Source organism: Hyperoodon ampullatus (assembly GCF_949752795.1).
Source record: "Hyperoodon ampullatus genome assembly, chromosome: 13".
Classification (NCBI taxonomy): Eukaryota; Metazoa; Chordata; class Mammalia; order Artiodactyla; family Ziphiidae; genus Hyperoodon; species Hyperoodon ampullatus.
This window is the reverse complement of record NC_136926.1, coordinates 51,605,041-51,629,219: the sequence shown is the minus strand read 5'-3', so window position 1 is coordinate 51,629,219 and position 24,179 is coordinate 51,605,041. Positions and strand designations below refer to the sequence as shown.

Here is a 24,179-nt window from a genome sequence, read left to right as displayed (position 1 = left end):
GTCCCCTGCAGGGCAGGTGGATTCTTAACCAACTGCGCCACCAGGGAAGTCCACGTCAGCCATTCTTTTTTTTTTTTTAATAAATTTATTTACTTATTTATTTTTGGCCGCATTGGGTCTTTGTTGCTGCACGCAGGCTTTCTCCAGTTACGGTGAGCGGGGGCCACTCTTCGTTGCGGTGCGCGGGCCTCTCACTGCTGTGGCTTCTCTTGTTGCGGAGCACAGGCTCCAGACGCGCAGGCTCAGCAGTTGTGGCTCACGGGCCTAGTTGCTCTGCGGCACGTGGGACCCTCCCGGACCAGGGCTCGAACCCATGTCCCCTGCATCGGCAGGCAGACCCTCAACCACTGTGCCACCAGGGAAGCCCCACGTCAGCCATTCTTAATCTTGGAGTTGTTTGTCAGATTCTTATGTAATTAGTTTTTAAAATATGTATGTCTATATTAATTAACTGAGTCAGTGTTTAAGCCTGTAGAGTTTTTTTTTAAACTTGACTTTTGTTATTTCTTGTTTTGGTTCTCTTGGTTTTGTTTCTACTTCAGATTTCTTAAGGATATATTCTAAATTATAGATAAAAATCTTTTTTATGTGTTCAAGAGATAAAGCTAAAAACATGCCTGTGGTTAGAAATTTTTCTCCGTTAATTGACTTGGTCTTTGATTAGTGAACACATCGAGAGGCAGCTTAGCCTTGTGTTGAAGAGTAAGGACTCTGGAACTGGATTACCTGAGATTAGATTCTGGCTTCACCACTTACTAGCTGAGTGACATTTGGCAAAGCGTTTGACCTCTCTGTACCTCAGTTTCCTTGTCTGTAAAATAGAGATAATAAAAATTACACCTGCTTTATATGGTTATTAGATTTAAATGAGTTGGGTGCTAAACTGCCCAGCATATAGGAAGTACCTCAGAAGTTTCAGCCCAAAACAAAAAGACTTGGAGGTTTTCTAACTAGTTTATATCTGTTCTGTCATTTAACCAGTGAATTTATGTTTTATTTATAGGGATACTCTAAAAAGAGTATAAGATGTCTGCAATGTTTTTATATCTATAGTCCTCTCAAAAAGCGTTTATAGTCCTCTCAAGAAGTGTTTATATTCCTAGTTATATTCTTAGCATCTCAGTGATTGCAGCTGGATTCCTAAGTTCTTTTAAACAATACGTTGAATCATTTTCTAAGATTCTGACTTAATCTGCACCAGGCCTACCTCTCTGTTGTTTATAGAGTCTACCTCTTTTCAGAATTAGGTACAGTATTTGCTGGTGTGTACCTTCTTGGTAGTTCTTCATGACATCTGAGATGTAATTGTCTCAGAAATCAAGTTGGTCTGAAGTGTTTTTTACCTTTTACCCCAGCGTTCTGGAATGTAATTGATTCTGTTAAGACTTGGACATAATTAAAGTGTGGTGTTCACATTATTTCCTTGCCTGATTTAGATTTTCACTCTATTCTGTAGAGAAAACAAAAGCAGAATAGATTTCTTTTTACGATGTTAGACTGAGTGGCAGCTTTTCCCACCTCCTAGAACTTATAGAAAAGATAATATATATTAAAATAAATAAATTATAAAACCTAGTGTAGTCTGTCTTTATCATATAATTATATAATAAAGATGTATACATCTTATGTTACATATATATTACATAAATATAAAGATATAATGAAGAGAGGGAGATGAAACAGGAAGAGAAATGAAATGGAAGGAGAGAGATGAAATGGGAGGGTTGAGTTGAAATGTAGAGAGATAAGGAGCTGCACTGTTCAATAGGTGGCCACTAGCCACAGTGATATTTAAATTAATTACAATTAAGTAAAATTTAAATTATCAGCACTAGCCATATTTCAGATGCTTAGTAGCCACATGTGGCTCTTGGCTACTCTGTTGGATAGTGCAGATGTAGAACATTTCCATTGTCACAGTTCTATTCATAATGATTGACAAAGATAGTTTAAAAAATAGATGTAGATAAAGTGGGGAAATTATATTTATTACATATGAGGTATGTAATAACTCCACTCTAATAAGAGAAGGAATGCTGTAGGTGACCCCCTCCCTCAAATGGCAGTCTTCTTAGAAGGTGGATTACTGACAGGAATTGAAGAAATAAACCACATCCTGGCATGTGCCCTCTTAAAGGTGGGAGCATCTCATTTACACAAATGCTCTATGCTCAGAAGTGGAACACCGGGAAGAAGGAGGTTGGAATAACACACAGTGGCTAAGGGTGTTGCAGTGGAAACAATCAGGAAGGTCGACTCCTGTGCATTCCCCCTTCCTGGGCCAGGTAGCAGTGGTGAGGTGTCTGTGTCTTTGTAGGAGCTTGGAACAGGGGAAACGGGTAGTGTCTCCTCCAGGCTGGTGAAGCCCAGGAGTGATGGGGATCATCTGTATCTGGAAAACCATTCCCTGGGATAATTCATGTTGGATCTTGTCCACTTTACTGACAACCCAAGTAGGTTGTACATACAGTCTAATTACATAAAGATAGTAACATCACTGGAACCATCAAACATTTTTGAAAGGACAGTACTTAAGACAGCAGATTCAGAGGGAAGAACTTTTCCCCTAGGAAATAGTTGATAGAGAATTCAGCACAGTAATGTAAACTACTGAAAATGCCTAAACACCTCGAGATCCTGTCCCATCCCTAATTGGTATTCATCAGAAAACAGGGTGTCCTCACAACCATGTTATGAAAAGCTCTGTACTGTTTTATTCTGATCAACAAAGGAATGTTTGGGAATTCTAGGCAAGTAAGCAAGGAAACAATGTAAGCAATGACATAAAAACCTCAATGGCTATGAAATGAGAGTAGGTGAGAGTGGAACAGTCGAACAAGTGAGATACTTTGTGAGTTTTTGAAAAACTAAAATTGTGCTGATGAAGTTTAAACGTAGTTTAGTAAGTCAGTGCTCCATTGTTGGCACATGATGCATTCCTAAAAATGTGAATAAAAATAAATTATACTAAATTTTAGCAACAAAAGCATATATTAAGAGGGACAATTTTTGCCCAGAGATTTTTTTAAATTACAAACTTCCTTGCTGTAGTTACTGATTTTTTAAGCCCCCATGTATTATTTGAGATATAGAGTTAGTAAGGACATTAATTAATTATTATAGACAATGCAATTTAAAAATAATATAGTCAGGAAGAACTGATCTTCAGGTTGAAGGATTTAGTTTTTATTGAACTGGATATTGCAGTGCTGATTTTGACATTTTGACAGCAGTCTCATCAACTTCAATCTGTCAAGCAAAAGATGTGTAACAATTTGCCATCTTCTCTTGCTTTCTTATGAAATGTAAAGAAGCATTATCGTCCTCTCTTTGGATTTGTGAAATTCCCTTTACTTTTAGATTACTGGAGTTTTTGATGTTGAATCCCAATTCAGAATAGTAAAATTCTGTTTTCATTATCTTTTAGCATGGAACATACAGCAAGCCAGCTAAAGTCCAGGGAGTATCTGTGTGGCAAGTATTTGCCACTCATAGCATGTCTGATTTCTATCCTTGTATTTTTTTGTTTGTTTTTATCACAAGTATTAGCACCCACGTACCTCCTCAGACTGCTGTACAAAACTGAAATGTTGACAGTAGTATCATGATAGGGTAGCTTTGACCTGTTTGCTAACGAATGTGTGAAAATCTGAATTTGGTGTCACAAAAGCTGTTTAGGATTATCTGTATATAGTGTATATACATAGTGAGTATTAGGTTTACTGGTATATAGTATATATACATTTCACACAAAATGAACTTTGTATTGTAAATGATAACAGAGTTAAGAGTTTCCTTTGACAGTAGAACTCAGCATGAGGCAAAGGAACAAAAACAGAGGAGAGAAAAAAAGATGGAAAGAAGGAAAACTGGGAAAAAGAAAGAAGATAGGAACAAAGAGTACAGCTTTCTTCACACCTGCCAGAATTTAATGTTGGTTCTCATCCAGCAGCTGGTATTGCCAGATGACTGTTTTTCCTCAGCTTGCTACCTAGACCTGTCCGAGAATTTATCTGTAGGAAGGAGTGGAGCATCTGGATGACTAGTGCTAGTGAGGTAGATTGACTTTTAGGACGTCAGCTTGGGCTCTGCCTGCTAGATTTCATTCTCTCTGCAATCCCATGGTGTTACTCCTTCCTGACTCATCAGCACCATTTTCCTTCATTTGAGTGTCTACACTCATAATGAAAACAAAACAAAAACTCCTATTCATCAAGAAACCCTGCTCTTGAAGCCTCTTAGAGATGATTAGTTTTTAGATTCCCAGAATTCTTTGGCCTCTTGAATGCAATATCCCAATCCTGCATAAGGGAAACATTTCCATACATTATGTGGGTGAAAAATTACCAGTGCCTAACCTGATACCTGCTATTGCACTTAAACTCCATTGTAAGGGAGATAATTTAAATTTTTATCATAAAATAATAACTGATACTTAGCATTTACTCTGTGTGAAGGTACCATTCTAGGTACTGATCGTATTTTTATTTGTGACTATATGAGGTGGATTACTATTACTATACCTGTTTTATGAATGAGAACACTGAGGCACAGAAGTATTAACATTATCTTCAAAGGAAATTTGAAAAATACATTAATTACATTAAAATGAATACATTAAAACCACTTAGCTCCTGATAACACTTCAATGTATTTCCTTAATCTTATAAAAATCATAGATTAAAAACACCATTGTAAGCATAATTATAAAAAATGTTAAAAGAGTTGTAGCCATACTGTATGTACAAATTTACATCCAACTCAGGTATTTATCTTGGTTAGTCTTCAGTGAGTATGGAGTATGGATTAGAATAATGAACTGAGAGTTATGGGTTCTAGAACTTAAATTGTGAACTTGAAGAAATTGTGCAATATCAGGCCCTTTTTTTCAAAATGTAGATATCAAACCTAATGATTTGTGAGATCTATTTAAGTTCTAAAATTCAGTGCTTTTGACTTTTCCCCTATTCCCTTCTTATAGTTAGAAACTTCTGAGTACTTTAGAAATTCATCTTTTGAAAGCAATATGCAGAGTTTAAATTTTTTTCCTTGCCTTTTATTCCTAAAACACTTTCCCATCATAAAAACAATACATGTTTATTATAGAAAATTTGGAAAATACTGAAAAAAAAACCCAACTCAAAAGTTTACACCAACCTCTGAAAACACTTATTATTAATATTTTAATGTATTTCACTCCACTCTGGGTTTTTTGTTTGTTTTAAATAATTGTGTATATTCAGTCTCATCTTTTAAAAAATGTGGAAGTGATTTTTTAACAACATTGTAGGTGGCTAGCATTTATTGTATCTTTTGTTTCCTTTATTTCAAACAGGGGTGGAACTTTAAAAAAGGTCCATTTATCCACATCAGGATAAATAAGTTGTACTTACTGGATTTACTGAAAGAACTAGGTCCATGTGACAGATTGGGGTGGGGGGGATATTTACTATCAAGAATATTGGAAGTTATCTACTACAAGTCCTCATTGCCTCTCTAAGTTCAGTCCTTCAGTACACCATTGTAATTTATTGGGGGAGTGGTATTTTTGATAGCTATACCTTCTAATTTATCCACTCCTTACTTTTGAAGTAAGATTCATGTTAGAACTAGAATTTATCTTGGTAATTTTGATATCATTGCACACGTAAGATTTGATAAAATAAAATGTGAACCTCTTAGATAGTTAATCAAAATTTTAAGGAGGGCCTTATGTCATTCACACTAATAATCTCACAGAAAGAATTCTGTCAGGCATAACTTCCTAAAGCAAAAATTCTTTGTAAAGCATCTGCCAAATTTGGTCATGCTTAGATCAGGTTATGGAGAAAGGCACTGCTTCAAAGTAAAGCCAGTTCCATTCTTGGAATCTTTCTAATATCAGTGATCTTATTCCAATATAAAGTAATAGTCTTGGGTGTTTTTTAGGATTAGTAAACTTAGTACATTTTAAAATTGAGGTAATTTACATACAATGAAAATGCACATATATTACCTTAGGTCATTATCAGTAAATTTGATAAATTTTGATAACTTATTAGATGCTAAACACATTATGCTACAGTAATGTGCTTTATATTCTAATTCCTAATGAGATTTAAGTTACCTTTTGACTTTTGAGACCATAGCTAAATGTGTTCAGTTTTCTTTGATTAAAAAGGTGTATTCATGAAACATCAGAAAGATTGCAGGAATATGAGAACATGGCCCTTTTAAATCATTTTTGAGTTGCCAACAGGTTTGAAAAATGCACACGCGCACAAATTTGCTTACAACTTCAGTTGAATTAGGGCTGCCTCTAATATGCATCTTTGGCTCACAGTTTAATAACCATTGGTCCATAACTAGTGCAAATTGAATGGGAATCAGTGTGAATCTTGCATTGCTTTCATTATCACTTTTCTCTGCTTAAAAATTTCTACTGTCAGTTCCTTCATTTAGATTCCTCTAAGCTAACTGCATCAACATGATCAGGACCTGGCTTGGCATCACTTCATGGAAGAAAGCAGCGGTCATGTAGCTGTTAGTCAGCATGGTGATACAGCTGTGGTAACATAAACACTGTTAAGCTACACTAAATTCAGAACATGGAAAGTACATTCTATTTTATTGGATGCTGGTTAAACAACAGCCAGATTTATGTATTGAACTCAGGCTGGATTCTGCGTTAGCAAAGGGAATTAACTGACCACAGTGTTTACTCAGAGGCAGAGGCCAGGATGGCAAAGGAAATGGAAACAAAATACATGGGAGAACAGTTGAACAAATGGGGATATCAGAGATCAGACTTGAGGACAGGCATAATTTATGTGCTACCTGTCTTCAGATGCTTTGAAAGCTATCCGAAGAGAAGAGTTGGGTTTACATAAGAAGGCAGAACCTAGGACCAGTGGATATGTTCCAGGTGACAAGACCATTCTGGCAATTAGAACTGGCCCAATGTGAAAGGATTACTTAATGTTTCAGCCTCAGCTACCTACATCTACAGCAAACCTTAAATACAGCCCCAATCCTGGCCAGATTATTGTAAAACCTCACAATAAAGATTTATTTACCTCAGTTTTTATTGCCTGGTAATCACATTCAGCTTTTGAAAAAATTACAAAGCATGCCAAAGGCAAGAAACAGCCTGAAGAGACAAAACAAGGATCAGAAACAAATTCTTGTATGACACAAATTCTGGAATCACCAGTTCAGGAATTTAAAATAACTGATTAATATGTTAACAGCTCTAATGAAAAGTAGACAACGTTCAAGAACAGATCTAAGTAGAGGTGAACATGCTTAAGAAAGAATCAAAAGCAAAATTTAAATGTTAGAAATAAACACTGACAAATGAAAAGTGCCTTTGATGATCACCTCAGTAGACTGGACACTGCTGAGGAAAAAATCAATGAGCTTGATAGTAGAAACTTTCCAAACTGAAATGCAAAAAGAAAATAGAACAACAACAAGCAGCAACCTCCCCTCCCAAACAAAACAAAAACCAAACAGAGCATTCAAGAATTGTGGGACAGTTTGGAAAAGTGTAACATACATGTGCTTGGAATACCAGAAGAACAAATGAAGCAGAAGAAATATTTGAAGTAATAATGGCCAAGAAATTCCAGAGTTAATGACAGACATCAAACCACTGACCCAGGAAACGCAGAACAAACACAGGATATCAAAAAATCTAGTCTGCACTGAGGCGTGTCATATTCAAACTGCAGAAAACAAAAGGCAAAGAGAAAACCTTGAAAAAAGCCAGAGGGGAAAAACATCTTACGTGTAGGCTAAGAATTACAGTACACTTCTCAGTAGAATCACACAAGCAAGAAGGGAGTGGGGTGAAAAGTGTTCAAGGAAAAACACCAACCTAAAATTCTATATCCAGTGAAACTGTTCTTTAAAAGTGAAGGATAAAGTAGTGTTTGCTGTTACTGAAGGTGGTCAAGAAGAGGTTGAATGACAAGGACAAGAGAAATGTTGGGTCTAATGTTTGCCTCACTGTATTCTATATATAAACTGGCTCTGGGAGATGGTAGTATATATTCAGCAAACATGTATTTCAGGTTTTTGAGGAGTGTTACAAGCCAGATTCCCTTCTTGGACCTTCACTCTGGACATGAGCATATTGGAGATTGGAGCAGGGATGTAGCAGAGAAACTATGTGTGCCTCCAAACAGCCCAGAACCTCTGATTTATGGCCTGCCTGTTAAAGCCTTGTGTAACAGTGTTCCATGGGACACCTAATTTGGGAAATATCAAATTGGCTGACCTCCATGACCCTGAAATAGTGTGATTCTTTAGTAACTGAGTAATAATACATACTAAGGGAGTGAGACTAGAAGGTCACACAGAAAATGAAAATAATTTAGGCTAAAAGGTCACACAAAATGAAAATTTATAGAAAGCATAATTAAGTCTACTTCCTAATTTAAATATCAGACAAGTAGAAAAATTAATTTGTTATATCTCACTTCCTTAAATTCCTTCTTCCCACTTGATTTTGAAGTTGCTTACAGATAAATGACCTCAGTTATAAGCTGCCTATCAGCTCCTGGCTCCCCCTCCCTCTCCAAGGTCAAAACTGATGATTAGTGATAGGTTCAATTTTCCTGGAATATTGGTCATCGTTCCTGATTGGACTAGCCCCTTGCCTTTTCTTGTTTCTTTTCCCTTGTGTCTTCTGTATGTTGCTGCTATTATTATTAGTCTTTTTTTTTTTTTTAAGTCTCTAGGCCCATATGCTGTTATTCATGAGAAAATGACAGCTCCTCTCCATTACTGGGGATTTCAGAAATGTTTTAATGGCAGAATTAGACTACCTAATACAAGTCACAGTTTGTTTCCTAAACATGTTGGATTTTGAGTTTTAGGGACATAGCTGTTAGTCCTGTGACTGTGGTGATCCTATATTTCATGTAAGGTAGATTTCAGTTGGATAACACACTTCTAAAGAATACCCATCCCAATAACAATTCCAAGATACGAGAGACAGGATAGCATAATGGTTAAGCATGAGGACTCTGAAGCCAGACTGTCTAGGTTTCAAGCTTTTTTGACCTTGTCTTTTGACTTAAGAGGAAGTTTCTTAATTAGTGGTTAATTGTGCTTTAGTTTTATTATCTGTAATGCATGGATAATAAGAGTCTCTACCTATGAAGATTAAATGGACCACTTAGAACAGCATTTGGCATTTAGTAAGCACATCAAAATCTTGGTTAGGGTCACAATCTAGAAATGTATAAAGCTTATTTATAAAAGTATCTACCCTCATTACAATTTAACATTTTTTATTTTTTCAAACCCAGTCGATAGCCAGGTAGGCATTGGGTTCCTTGCAGAAAACTAAGTCCCTGAGAAAATATTAAATCTTTTTTCTGCTTGTTAATCCAGAAGGCTAATGAGCCTTCATGGTAATAGAATTATAATTTATTAACAGGTGGGAATTACCTATTCCAAGAATATTTTAAAAGTAAAATCTGCTTTTATTGTAGAATACTTATTTAAGAGAATGATAGTAAGCCCTCAAAGGAACTGCAAGATATAAGACAGTCTGTTAGATGACATTCATTTACACTAAAGTATTTCCCACTAAAAGGTAACTTTTCTGCAGATGGTCAAGGAAAAATGGTTCCATCAGAGATGTGTGGGATAATGTGAAAAGAGATGAGAAAGGATTTGATATTTTACTTTAAAAATATTTTAATTATATATACAATAGTTTTTAACAATTGCAGGACTAGATTCCCAAGCTAAGTTTGGGTATTTGTTTTCTAGAAGACAAATTAGGGCAAACCACTGAGATCTTTACTTGCTTTACACTGTTACCTGGAGATGGCAACAGCCTTGACATCTCCCCGACATCATGGAATTTCTTGGCCGCCTTTAAGAGGTATTTTAAAAATATTGATTGATACTTCAATTAACTTTTCCTGTCTAATCTAGCAAAGAGCCCCAACCCCAGGGTATGCAAAATGAAGTAAATTATGGTGGATAGTGAAAAATGAGAATCAGAGCTTCTAAATAGTTATATTGAAGAAAGTCACTTAAGAAAGACTTGTTAACATTTAAAGAGAGGCAGAAGACGTAATGAAATACATATCAAAGAACAAAACCATTTAGGGGTCTGCAGAAGAACAAATAAAAGGGACCAGGATTATGAAGATTACCATCAACCTAAGGGGTTCTATAATATGTTCTGAAGATTATGTCTTGATACTATTTTGAATGAAGATAACTAGCTCCACCTTCAACGTTAATTTGTGCTTTTGTGACCCAAGGATCAACTTATTTTATTCTCAAATATGTAGTTACTATGACGACTGATTAAAAATGATGTAACAGGTAAATTTTAAGTAGCCAAAACTGAATCAACCAGATTTCAGACTAAGAATACATACAGTGAGATATAAAGGGAGAAATTAAATTGCTTAGGTGTTTGAATACGTACAGCTTGTGGAATACTATGGAAATAAGATGTCGTATGGAAATACTACATCACTCTCTCCATCTTTAAGAAATGCTATTGTGGAGAAAGTCTTTAATGCTAGGATGTCCATTTTTTTTGGCTGAAAAAAATATCCTCATAGGTCTTTTAAAACTGGGGGTTGTCCAGCCCATATTGTTATACTTGAAAGGCACCCTAAACATTGATTTCACAAATGAAAAGAGAGAGAATGCATTATCAAAGCCTTGTTTTCAGAGCATTCTGGAATCTGGATTACACTCAAACTTGATTCCTACAAAAGCTACACAGCTTACTCACTAGAATCAGGATTGGGCTTCCTAACTTGATATATTCCTTTTTCTGCTGCAGCAGCTGTCTCTCAGGAAGTGGGTAGGAAGGAAGGGGCTGTAATATGGTAGGCATGATGCTTGAAATTGTTGACCACAGCCCTTAATGGCCACTAAAGATGCACATGTGGGTACAGTTGAACTCCAATTTTTTTTTTAAGTCAGAGTCATGTGTGAAGGAAGAGAGCAGAATTATTAGTAGCATTTGCAAGATAAAGGCAGCCCATATATATATATATATTATATATATATTATATATATATATTATATATATATATTATTTTTTTTTTGCGGTACACGGGCCTCTCACTGTTGTGGCCTCTCCCGTTGCGGAGCACAGGCTCCGGACGCGCAGGCCCAGCGGCCATGGCTCACGGACCCAGCCGCTCCGCGGCATGTGCTATCTTCCCGGACCGGGGCACAAACCCGTGTCCCCCGCATCGGCAGGGGGACTCTCAACCACTGCGCCACCAGGGAAGCCCTATATATTTAAATTCAGAAATAGTTAAGCTATTTATTTTAAGCAGCTGAAATATTAGAACAACTGTATCTGGATCAGCCCTAAAATGAATAAGAACTCCAAATTTTAGGAAATTTATCCTCTTAGCTGTTTTTGGTACAAGATGGTTCTGATACCATCCCAGAATGATAACTGCAGTTCTATGGCACTTCATAATTTGAAAACTTCCACATTAACTTATTTAAGCCTCACAGCCCAATAAAGTAGATACCCATATTTTACAAATGAAGCAGCTGAGGCTTAGATAATCTTAGGGTGCCCTTGCCTAAGATTACAGGTAGTAAATTGAGGAGGTGGTACTTGTATCCAGATCTTTTGACCTAATGCCCAGGAGAATCGACAGGGGACCTGTTCACACCCAGTGCTCTGCTGTGTGTTTCCCCCTAATTATGAAAACTAGAAAACAGTATAGTAGTATTTAAGTTCAGAAATAACTTGAATAGTAGCAGATCATAGGAAGTTAGTGTGAAACTAAAGTGGGAAAAGTTTCTATGGCAAAGTTTGGTCTTAAAATAGGTCCTGTAAAATGGAGATTTGGACACAATATATACTCAACATTAGCTGTAAAGAAAAGCTTTTCTAGTGGTGGTTCAGATTTCAACCTAGCTCTAACTGCACACAAGATAGATAACACCTCCTGATTCATTAATGTTGAAATATAGTCAGACGAGGGTTTGCGGTTTTAGGGTGATGGTGGTGGTGATACTGGCAAGTAAATTAAGAACAAAAATACAGACCTTGTTGAATGGAGGGAATAGTGAGGGAGAAGTAAAATGACTCATGTAAACAGTCAACAGGAAATGAGGTGAAGCATTGGCTCCAAAGTGGCAGCTGATCTTTCAACAGAAATTCTGCAGGCCAGAAAGGAGTGGCATGATGCATGTAAAGTGACAAAAGGGAAGAACCTACAACCAAGAATACTCTACCCAGCAAGACGCTCATTCAGATTTGATGGAGAAATCAAAAGCTTTACAGACAAGTAACAGGTAAAAGATTTCAGCACCACCAAACCAGCTTTACGGCTGTTAATGGAACTCTGGGTAAAAAAGAAAAGGCCACAACTAGAAACAAAATTACAGAATGAAAAAGCTCACAGATAAAGGCGAACATACAGTAAAGGTAGGAAATCATCCATACACAAAGCTAGTAGGGAAGTTAGACAAAAGTAGTAAAATTATCTGTCCACAATAAGGAGGTAAGGGATGCACAAAACAAGATGTAAGATATTATATCAAAAACAGTAATTGTGAGGGGAGGAGAGTACAAATGCAGGGTATTTTAAATGCATTTGAAATTAAGAGATCAGCAACTTAGAGCAATCACGTATATATATAAGACTGCTATTCCAAAACCTCAAGGTAACCACAAACCAGAAAATCTATAATAGATATAAACACAAAAAAGAAGGAGTCCAAACAATACTAAAAATAGTCATCCGGTCACAGGAGAAGAGAACAAAAGAAGAAAGAGACCAAAGGGGACAGGGTGGGAGGGATAAATTTGGAATTCGAGACTAACAGATACAGACTATATATAAAATAGATAACAAGGACCTACTGTATGGCACAGGGAACTATATTCAATATCTTGTAATAACCTATAGTGGAAAAGAATCTAAAAGAATATATATAGATATATTCTTTAAATATCTATATATTGTATATAACTGAACCACTTGCTGTACATCTGAAACATTGTAAATCAACTACAATTTAAAAATAAAAATTAAAAAAAGACTTAAATACACAGAATAGTCAGAACACTATACCTTTGCAGTAAAAGCAGTTCAGTATTTATTGCTGAGGGAAGGGGCTTAATTTTTTAATGCTTTGGCTTTTCAGCAGTTTTTTTTTTTTTTTATTTAAAATTCAGGTCCTTCCCCTTCTTTGGGGCTGGAACAGAGCTAAATTCTTTTAGGGAAAAAAAAGGTTATTTACGTTAAAACAAAATAAGTCTTTTGAAAGCTGTTTTTGCAAGATGCAGGTTTAGTTAAAAAAAGAATGAGAAAACTGAAAGGGACTTACGTAGTGGCCTTACCTATTGATGCGTTTATCAGATTAGACTACCACACCTTAGACTTTCCCTGATACATGCATGCCACTGGATCCACGTTTGTGTTTTCTCTTTCATGCTTAGGGTAATTTTTTTGGTTTACTGAGAATAAAAAGATATTTCTTTTCTCCCACTCCAGCTTTATTGAAGTAAAATTGGCACATAAAGTTGTATATATTTAAAGTCTACGACGGGATGATTTAACACATGTATTTGTGAAATAATTACCACAATCGGGTTAATTAATATATTCATCACTTCACATGATTACTTTGGTGATGAGAGCACAAGGTCTACTCTCTTAGCAGATTATCAAGTGTACAACACAGTATTATTAACTATAATCACCATCTGTACATTAGATCCCCAGAGCATATTCATTTTATAACTGAAGGCTTGTACCTTTTGACCAGTGTCTCCCCATCTCCCACCCCGCCTCTACCCCAGTCCCTGGTCACCATCATTCTATTCTATTTCTGTGAGTTCATCTTTTCTTTAAGGGTCCACATATAAGTGAGATTATATAGTATTTGTCTTTCTCTGTCTGGCTAATTTCAGTTAACGTAATGTCTTCTAGGTTTGTCCAGGTTGTTGCAAATGACAGAATTTCCTTCATTCTCATAGCTGAATATTCCACTGTATATATGTACCATGTCTTTATCCATTCACCTGTTGACAAAGAGTTGGGTTGTTTCCATATCTTAGCTATTGTGAATAATGCTGCGATGAACATGGGAGTGCAGATATCTCTTCCAGACACTGATTTTGTTTTGAGGTCAGTGTTAGATATTTGTTTTGACACCAGGAGGGCGCTGTTTTATTACCTGTTTCTTTCTCATGCAAAATCTTTGAGTCAGGTCTGTGGAACTAGGAGTGGGACAATGGCAAGCTTTTCTTTAAGTGATGCCCCTGCTATAGGAGCTGAGCTGTTGGTGAAGGGAAGGGGTGCAGGAGCCTGTGTTCCTCTTGGCTTGCCTCTTCTCGTGAAGACCACCACCTCCTGAATCGGGGGCAAGGGTTATCCGTGCCCCAGTATTCTCAGCTTCTGCATCTAAGGTAGAGCCTGTGTTTCACGGAGTGGGGCTGAGCAGAAGAAGGGCGCCCTCAGGCTCTTAAACTTAAAATTTTTGAACACTTAATCCTTTCTTTTTTTGTTTACTTGTAAAGTAGCCTTGACTTCCCCCCCACATTGCCGTATTTATTCTCCTATTGCCCAACTTTATTTTCTTCATTGTATTTATACCTGAAATAATATTGATATTTATGTAATTTTATGCCTCCTTCCCCCTGAAATGTTAGCTTTGTAAAGGCAAGAGACCTCATCTGTTTTGTTTAACACTGTTACCTCCAGTGCTTAATAAATATATACTGGCCATATGCTGGGGACCGCCATCACAACACTCGCAGTCTTGTAAGGCAGAGAGGAGGATTGTAAATAGACAGTCAACAACATTTTTCTAAAGGTGCTGTGAAAGAGGAGAGTGCATTCGTGGTGCTGTGATGATTCTGACCTAAGAGAATTACTATCATTATTGTACATCAGAATCAAAACAATATACACATCTTATTGTAAGCATCGTTGCCATAGGAAGCCAACTTGTGGAATCTTGGAGCCTCTTTCTAGACCACCAGTGAGGCAATTGAAAAATTTTGGGACTATGGCCTGGATCATAGAATTGGGTAGTTCGTCAGGTTTCATCTGGTTTTTTCTTCAGGCTAACATCAAATAGTTAACCAGAGCTACTTAAATCTTTTGTCTTTCAGATGAAAGTCTGCCTTTGACAGCAGCAGAAAGCTTTTGATTACTACTTTTGTTCCTAATATAGTAAAGCACGATTTTACTCGCTTATGAAGGATAATCACTCTTCTCACAGGATTATTGAGAGGATTAAATGAATTCATACTTTAATGCCTGGCATATTATGGGCATTCAATAAATGGCAGCTTTTGATTATGTTTACCAATTTTTTTGTATGCAGTGTTGCCAATTGGTAGAAGGCTTTTATCAATAATTGCCACAGATCCTTTGCATCAAAGGATTAATATAAACCTTAATAATTGAAGTACAGCCTATCTGGATGCTAGAAACTAGAAATTAGGGTGAGCAGTAATGACCACTAAAGGCACATAAGACATTTCTCAAAACATCTAGCCTCGAGAGGAGCAGAGAATAATTAGTTTTGAGCATGTTTGAACAGCATCTGGATATGTCATGCTGACCCTAGAGTACTTTAGGTGTTACTTATTAAAGAATGATTTAGTAAGAACAGAGGGACAGATGGAAATATGTGTTTGCCCCCCTATCAGCATGTTCTGAGGAAGACACGTGTGCTAAATGAGATGTGTGTGGAGATCCGACTGAAAAGTATGCATCTAGAATGAAATACTCTGGTGCTTCTCTTTTGTTTGCCACTCTGAGCTGTTATGCTGAAACCTACCTGGTGTTCCAGTGTGTCACTGGCAAAGGGGAAAAGGGAACAGGAAAATCTTACCTTGAGGTTATAGATCCCAATTAAACTCTCTTTTACTCAACCTTGATCTTCATGATGGATTAGAAATTCAGGAACAAGCAGATATGGCAAAGATTGACCCCTCTCTTATGTGCCCAAAGCTATCCTAGAACATGTCCAGCTTTCAACCTTGTCTGCTTTGTCTGCCATTGTGCCCAGTTCCCCATGCTTCAGAAATCTTCTCCTTTCCCCCATTCCCTTAGAGCAGTTGGGATATAGTAATTCTGACAAACTCCTTTCCCCAGGTGTAGTTATTCTTTAAAAGAGGAGGCTCAGTAACACAAAGAAAGTTCGCTAACTGATTTCATTTTAGACAGAAAAACCGTAGAGAAGTAGCTCACAAGTTGGCTGTGTATTAGCATCCTTTGGGGGAGCTTTTACAAAATTTGAGAGCTCTGGATCCACTGCCAGAGATTCTCATTTAATTGATAGATAGTGAGGCTGGAGTTCTCTTGAAAATTCTGAGTTTCTTCAAAAATTTCCTAGGTGATTCAGTCAGAGAAACAGCTAAAGAAGAAGGGCTCTTTGTGGATAGACCTGCTACCCCAGATGAAAGCTTATCACTCACCTGGTCTGTCTTGTTTGAGATCACCCTTGGTCAGAGGGAAGGAGAGGGTTGTAGGCTTTATAGAGGGAATAATACCCACTTTCTAGGTTCCCCTCTTCACATCCCACCTCTACTAGGTGATGGAGTAAAGAAGGTTCCTCTCTCCTTGTTGAAGTCTGGAAACTTCAGTTAAAAGATATTTCCACTACAGAGAATGGGCTGTTTCCCCCCTAAGCAAAACATGATCTTAATTAGTTTCCAGTCTCTGACTCCTTAGGCTGCTGTTTGCAGGGTTTCCTGACTTTTTTTGGGTGCCATTGTAATCCTTTGGTGATCTGGCGAAGCCTTGGACCCCTTCTCAAGTTAAATATTTTAAATGTAGAAAATAAAATGCATAGCATTACAATGGAAACAAGTTATATTGAAGTAGAGTTATTGAAATGATAAAATTTGTACAGTAATATATGCTTCTTTACTGATATATTAAATTACATGTAGCAGTTGGTCTAATAATTTCAAAGTAGTCATAAATATAAACAATATTTTAAGATAGATGTGAAAAACTGTAAAGTAATATTGAAGCAACTGGTTTCTATTAAACTCACAGATACTGATAATGCTCCTGTGGTCTGCTGCCAACATTCAGAATTGAAAACAGTGCTAAATTTCAGTTTAAGTTTGTGAAAATAAATATATACTTTTTCATATCCAAGCTCCTGTATACCTGAAAATCTTATATGCTGCAGTTAAGAATATTAATATTTTAGTCTTCTCTTTACAAATGTGAAACAAGAGCTTACGATTGTGGTTTTTCATAATAATAATAATAATGAGTTTACCTACTTGAGTATTTCCCAAGTCCCTCTTTTGATCCTAAAGCTCACATTATAATCTCGTTATTCAGCATAAACTGAATGTTTTACCAGATTTAATGTAGAGCATTAGCTAGATAAGCTAGATAGCTCTTCTCTGAACTCCCAGAATGCTAATGAGAGTGGTTTGATGTTACAGGAATACAAGCGCAAGTTAGCCAGAGTTTCCCTGGTGCGAAAAGAACTCAGGTCCCGGATCCAGAGCCTGCCGGACTTATCTCGATTGCCCAATGTCACTGGCAGCCACATGCACCTGCCCTTTGCGGGGGACATCTACAGTGAAGATTGATGACCAGTCTCTTTCCAGGGCCCAGGACTTTGTAAGAGATGGAGACAGGTTAGGTGGATAGTCCTGTAGTGTTATTTTTGTATATTGTTGAGAGAGTGACATTAACAGAAAGAAATAAGTAATTTATAAAATTGTTTAAAATGTTGGTTTGTTTACTATTTTATTGGTAAGTTAACATGACTTAGTTTAAACAAAGTGAATCTCTGTGTATTAATGAGCTCACAAATACTGATTATTTTCAAAAGATCTTTTTGTAAATTTTTTTGATTCAGGGCCTTGTGAGAAATTCCATGTTTCTATTTCTTCATGTATTTTCAAATGATTTTCTTTATTTTCTTCAGTATCTAATCACTGTATAGTATGTAATTCCTAAAGAGTAAGAACTAATCAGGAGTTCGTTGAGAATTTATTATGGTATAGTTAGGACTTGATTGTAGAAGGGACTAAGTGTTCCAACTTAATTTTCACCCTTCTCCCCAACCAAAGTATCAGTTCTGTGCCTCTCAATGCCTTTGGTTCCTGTTTCCTAGAGGTCAGTAATTTAACAGTAAACATGGATGTCATTTTGAGAGTCAGATCAGAACCTAGAGAACTTTTCCACAATAGCACTATAGGGGTTCCATTCCAACTGCCACAGTGTAGAATAAAAGGAGTGTAAAATAGGGACCCCCTTGAATAAACTGTTTATTATTATTTGGATAGATTAATATGAAAATGCTTTGGAAATGTTATAAATTTTGACATTGTACCAAGAGAGCAACTCTGATTCTAGAACTGATTTCTAGTTGTCAAATCAGGCTCCTTTTAACATAATTGATCCCTTTAACATAAAGCCATCTGTGGGATTAAAAGAAGTGTAAAATAATGATACTTTATTATTCTCTTAGCCATTTAACTTTAAAAACAATAGTATTTTTAGCTTTAATATCTCAAGAACACAATATTCATTAATGTTCAGTAAAGTAGCCTGGAACATTTTTAATGTTTCCTTAAGGTTTTTGAATGACTGTATATTTGGAAATTAAGCAGTGCTACACTACAGGGTAGATCTGATAAATATTATATTTGTATATTTAGAATTACCAAAACAAATGTACTTTTTTTTTACCTTTTATTTCTAACCCTGTGTGTTAGAGCAGTTGCATGCTCTCCTGCTTTCTCTTTAAATCACATTGTTAAGCTGTGGATTTTGTACTCAGTGATGACTTAGGATGAACATTTTTTTCATTCATTACTTTACATATTAGACATTTTTCTTTTCGTTGTAAGAAGATTCAACTTAGATAGTCAATAAAACATCTTTTAGATCCCACAAGCCAGTTATGTCTCACTAGTCTGAATGGCTTCACTCTTTCTCAGTATTAGAGATTATAGCTAAAATGAATTTATATGTGAAGGAGAAGACAAATATTTATTTTTAGTAGCCAGTAGTTCTGGGAACAGTGCTTTTAACAGTTTGACCTCTCCGAAACAGACACACAGAGAAGTAGTTCCCACATATGGCTTATATTCCAAAGTTTTTTAGTCAACTTTTGGGACTCGGGGCACATTTTTTCACAGGAATGGTAGTAATTAAATTCCCTGTGAACACTACCACAGAAAGCTCACCCAGGAATCTAATCCACTTAACCATGAATGTACTTAACTTGTAATGTGGTTGACAAATTACTGGTAGTAGATCCTGACCAACATTTGTAACGTCACTAAGAAAATGGTGTGTAGTAGCCAGACTTACACATTGGAGTGTATGTCTGTCTTGTGTACTTCTGTCCCTAGGTGTAGGATTTGTAAGAAAAAGATTCAGCATGGTGGTGGAGGGTGTAACCAATGCACAATTATTAAAACCTGGTTATACCTGTTGTAAAAGTATGCCACATAAGTTAATTTTTGTTAAAGTGAAAGCAAAAACTTGTGTATTAATTTATTTTCAGCATCTTGACCTTATTTATGATCTGCTGAAGTGTTGATTTATCTATTCAGAATGCATTTTTTTTCCATTTAAAACTAATTTATAAACTATGTACTCCTGGGAAGATTTGAAACCTATTAGAAGTTTGTTGAAATATTTTCACCGTTTAAGACAGACTTCTGACTTAGATACTGATTTTAATGCCAGTATCTGCTCTAAATATTTATGATAAAAACGCATTATTTTTTAGAGAGCTTGATGCGATTTGTGATAAGAGATAGTACTCAACCTGAATCCTACTCCCAATTTCACCCTTTGACCAATCCTCCACAAGCCTTCAGTTGTTGGTTGATTGACTGACTGTAAACACAAATGGTATGGTCTGGTTTAGAAGTTATGTTTTCAGCCTTATGATAATTAACATGGTAAGCCTTAGCAGTAAATAGCTTTCCTTTCTAAAAGGGAGACTACATTTTCTCGAGAAATGGGGCTAGCTGGGGGTATTATAATACCAGATTCTGAATCATGAGCATTTTCTTCACTGTGTACGTGAGGCAAATCACGCATTTTTGAGTGCAGCTTGGCCTGGCCCCTCAAGAGAAAAGCACGTCACCATACTTGCAGTAGGGGCATTTTGGTTTGAATGGATATCATCACTCTTTTCTCCACACACAGCGCAGAGAGCTGTCTGGAGTGGCAGAACAGATTCCCTGGTGTTCCCTCTGCTCCTTCCATCATTACAGTAAGTAAAAGAACCACATGGGGGAACCCGGGAGTCCGAGAGAATGAGCTGTGCTTAATAGCCAACCTCCCTTTCTAGGAAAACCAGTCCAGGTGCAGCTATTTTGGCACCTCTTCTCACATGCACTCTGAATCAGGGTTTTTCTGTAAGAACTCCTTCAGGATCAGCAACAGCTGGGATGACCTTGTCATCCTGATTTGCAAAATTAAAATAACAAACCTAGGTTGTCAATTGTCACTGTAGATGAGCAACTCATCTATTATCATTATTGAACTGGTTCTGAGAAATCTTTAGAAAGAAAACACTCAAAAGTACAAATTAATTAGGAAAGTTAGAATGTCCTTTCTGAATTTTCCATTCAAAAAATTTATATTATATGAAATAACATAAAGCTCTATACTGCTTTGTATTCTATTAAGAAGTAGCTCCTAAGATGTAGTCTTGTTTAATAGTTGTTGCACTGTATCAAAGCTTTTTAAAGTGTAAATCCAGTTCTTCTCTGTATAGAAAGGGAGCATTGTGTTACTTACTGAATTTATTTATACAGAGCATTTGTTGCCATCTGTAATTCCAGCCAGCCACACATGAGTCTGTTCTGAGGCGGCAGTAGCACACGGGAAGATGAAGTTTCCCTATTTCTTTACCCCTTTTTCTTTGGTGGTATCTGATGACAATATAAGATGTTCTTAATAAAGTTTTATGTTCTTTTTGAGATGTGTAGATTATTTTTGTGAATTTGTTTAATTGGATATGGGGTGGGGAAGGAGACATTGGTGGACTGGGAGGGAAACAAAGTACTGGAAGTGTCCAGCAATGTTACCGTGGAGAAACTGCCAAAGGAGATTCTATTTGCTCGGTCAATGGGAACCAAACTTGAGCGAACATCTGAATCACCTGGAGGGCTTATTAAATTATAGGTTGCTGGGCCCCACCCCCAGAGGTTCTGGGATAAGGGCTGATAGTTTACATTTCTAACAACTTGATGCTAATGCCACTGAGTTTAGGGACCACATTTTGACAACCACTACTCTAGAGTAACTTACAAGTCCGTGACTTGCTTCATGATTTAAAATTCCAGGTAATTTCAGGCAATTCCAAGTAATAAGATAATAAAGTATGGGTTTTACAGTTCCGTATATAGCAGGTTCCTTTGGGCAGAGAACGAGACCATATCTTGTTTTGTGACCTACTGCACAGAAGTAGTGCTTTTGAGTGAACAGATTCACTTGGTACCTTGAAATCCCTGGAGTACAGGTCCTCTCACCACATCTTGAATTTAAAGCAGAATTGGAAAATACTAGAAATCTGAGGGAATCTCTAGGGCAGTGTTTGCCAAACTCCTTTTATAAGACTCACTTGGGACATTTGCAAAAAGGGCACATACCTCCTGAATCAGAATTCTCTGTGATTCTTATCTAGAAAGTCTGGGAGGTCTAGTCCTTAGGCTAGTGCCCCTGGTTCTCCATTCCTGGATGGCCTCTGGTCACTTTATCTGAATCTGGGTGCTTCCCATTCCCATTCCAATTTCCCCCCCTTGCAGCAGTAGGTTTTATACAGTGGGACCTGTATCCAGGGATTCTGTTTCAGAAGATTTGGGATAGATTTGGAAATCTGCATTTTAAACAAGCTACCAAGATGATTCTGACGCAGGTTATTCTTGACTGCACTTTGAGAAACAATGCCCTGCAAAGCAAATTATGGTCTATAACATACAATGATGGTAGGTCACGCATTTATGGTACTTACTGTACACCAGGGCTTCTCCAAGCACTTCACATATCCTTTGCGATAGATACTCTGATTATTCTAGTTTTACATATGGGGAAGCTAAGGCACAGTGTAAATTCTGTGTGACCCTGAGCAAGTCAAATGGTGAAGCTGGGATTCAGACCCAGCTCCAAGTTTGACTCTGAGCCTGTGCTTCTGAACCACTACATAGTGCTGCCTGTTATACTGATATGTTGTGTAGCAGCTCCATCATCACCATATCCACATTTTGCATAACATGTGAAGTTACAGTGAAATTATAACATGCAAATATTCAAATTAAAAAGTAACATCTTAGCTAGAAGTGTGGGGAAGGAGAGGGGCTCATGAAAAGATATTATACGCAGTTGTGTGTTGTTTTTATTGAGGTAAAATGTATGTAACATAAAATTCACCATTTTAAAGTGTACTCTGGCATTCAATACATTGATGATTAACACTGTTGTGCAACCATCACCACCATCCATCTTTAGAACATTTTCATCTTCCCCATTTAAAACTCTACCCATTAAACTATAGCCCCCATCCCTCCAGCCCCTTGCAACCATTTTACTTTCTGTCTCTATGAATTTGACTTCTCCAGGTACGTCATATAAGTGGAATTATAAAATATTTGTTCTTTTGTGCTTGGCTTATTAAACTTAGCATAATCTCCTCTAGGTTCGTTCATGTTGTATCATGTGTCAGGATTTCCTTTTTTTTTTTTTAAAGTTTCTCACCACAGACATTTTTTTTAATTAATTAATTTATTTAGTTTTGGCTGCGTTGGGTCTTTGTTGCTGTTCGAGCTTTCTTTAGTTGCATCGAGCGGGGCTACTCTTCGTGGCAGTGCACGGGCCTCTCATTGAGGTGGCTTCTCTTGTTGCGGAGCACGGGCTCTAGGCGCGCGGGCTTCAGTAGTTGAGGCACACGGGCTCAGTAGTTGTGGCGCGTGGGCTCTAGAGCGCAGAATCAGTACATGTGACTCACGGGCTTAGTTGCTTCGCGGCATGTGGGATCTTCCCGGACCAGGGCTCGAACCCGTGTCCCCTGCAGTGGCAGGCAGATTCTTAACCACTGCGTCACCAGCAGTGGTTAAGTCCTTGAATTTCCCTTTTTAAGGCTCAGTAGTATTCCATTGTTTAGATATAGAATGGAATATGTTGTTTATCCAATGGATATTTTGTTTATCCACATTTTGTTTATCCATTCGTCTGTTGATGGACCCTGGATTGCTTCCACCTTTTGACTATTGTGAATAATACAACTATAAACATGGGTGTACAAGTATCTGTGCAAGTCCCTGCTTTGATTTCCAATTGGTTTTTTCAAAGCAGTTATTTGTATTCGTATCAACGAAGTAGAGTTAGAATGAACTCTTGATAGGGATAGTCTAGACAACATTTTAATAAATACCTACTATGTTTAAGGCATGGTGTTAAATCTTGTGAGATATACAGAGATTATTCAACTGCATGGCTGCTCTCAAAAAATTTACAATCTAGTGGGAATGGATACAGTAACAATTTTTAGAATTGACCAAAGCTTGGTTTTATTTTTAAACTAGCATATTTCTTCCAAGCCAGTGGTTCCATAGGCCAGCATTATTAGCCTCAGCTGGGAACTTCTTTGAAGTGCTGAAGACTCAGGCTCCAGACCTACTGAATTAGAAAATCTAAGGTTGGGGACCAGCAATGTATCTTTTAAACAAGCCCTGTAGGTAATTCTAATGCACACGCAAGTTCCAGGTTTGTTTTGTGTACCACTGTTCTAGGCATCCAACACCTTACCTCAACACTTTATTCTCAAGTATGGGAAAACTTTAGAGGGAATAAAAGGACTTGGTCCAACAAAAGCAATTGTAAAAAAGTGTGCTTTTCCTGACAGGCCAAGGAATGCTTTTTATCTGCCTTATTTCTACTCTTAGGAGCCCCACTCTGTCCACCCTGGCAAATTTCTCCATATTTTCTTATATCATTTCTCTGTCTAGTGCATCTCTTGTCATTCTTCTGAGGGTGGTAGAGTGAAGGAGAAACAGTAATGCAGTCTGGGCTCTGACCATCATCTGCCTTATCTAAAAGACTGATTAGCCCTTGGTATAATTACACCGCCACAGGTTTAGCCATTTTAATTGCTGAAGTCCCTGTGATTTTATTTCCAACTTGTTGGATGCCATCAAAAATGAAAACTGTATTTTACTGCCCTTTTTA

The 24,179-nt window shown here is 37.1% G+C and overlaps 1 protein-coding gene across 2 annotated transcripts in view; it reads left to right on the top strand.

Moving 5' to 3' along the window:
* RPRD1A (regulation of nuclear pre-mRNA domain containing 1A) overlaps positions 1-17,572 on the top strand; it is a gene marked incomplete at both ends in the record, with an annotated part of 70,444 nt that extends 52,872 nt beyond the window's left edge. The window contains one exon of one of the 2 annotated variants that reach the window (XM_079717625.1): positions 17,423-17,572. In XM_079717625.1, coding sequence (XP_079573751.1) covers positions 17,423-17,572 — 150 coding nt within the window. Of the gene's footprint in view, positions 1-6,428; positions 6,503-17,422 lie in introns of those variants that run through there. The other variant, XM_079717627.1, reaches the window with a different exon arrangement.
* Positions 17,573-24,179: the final 6,607 nt, after the last annotated feature.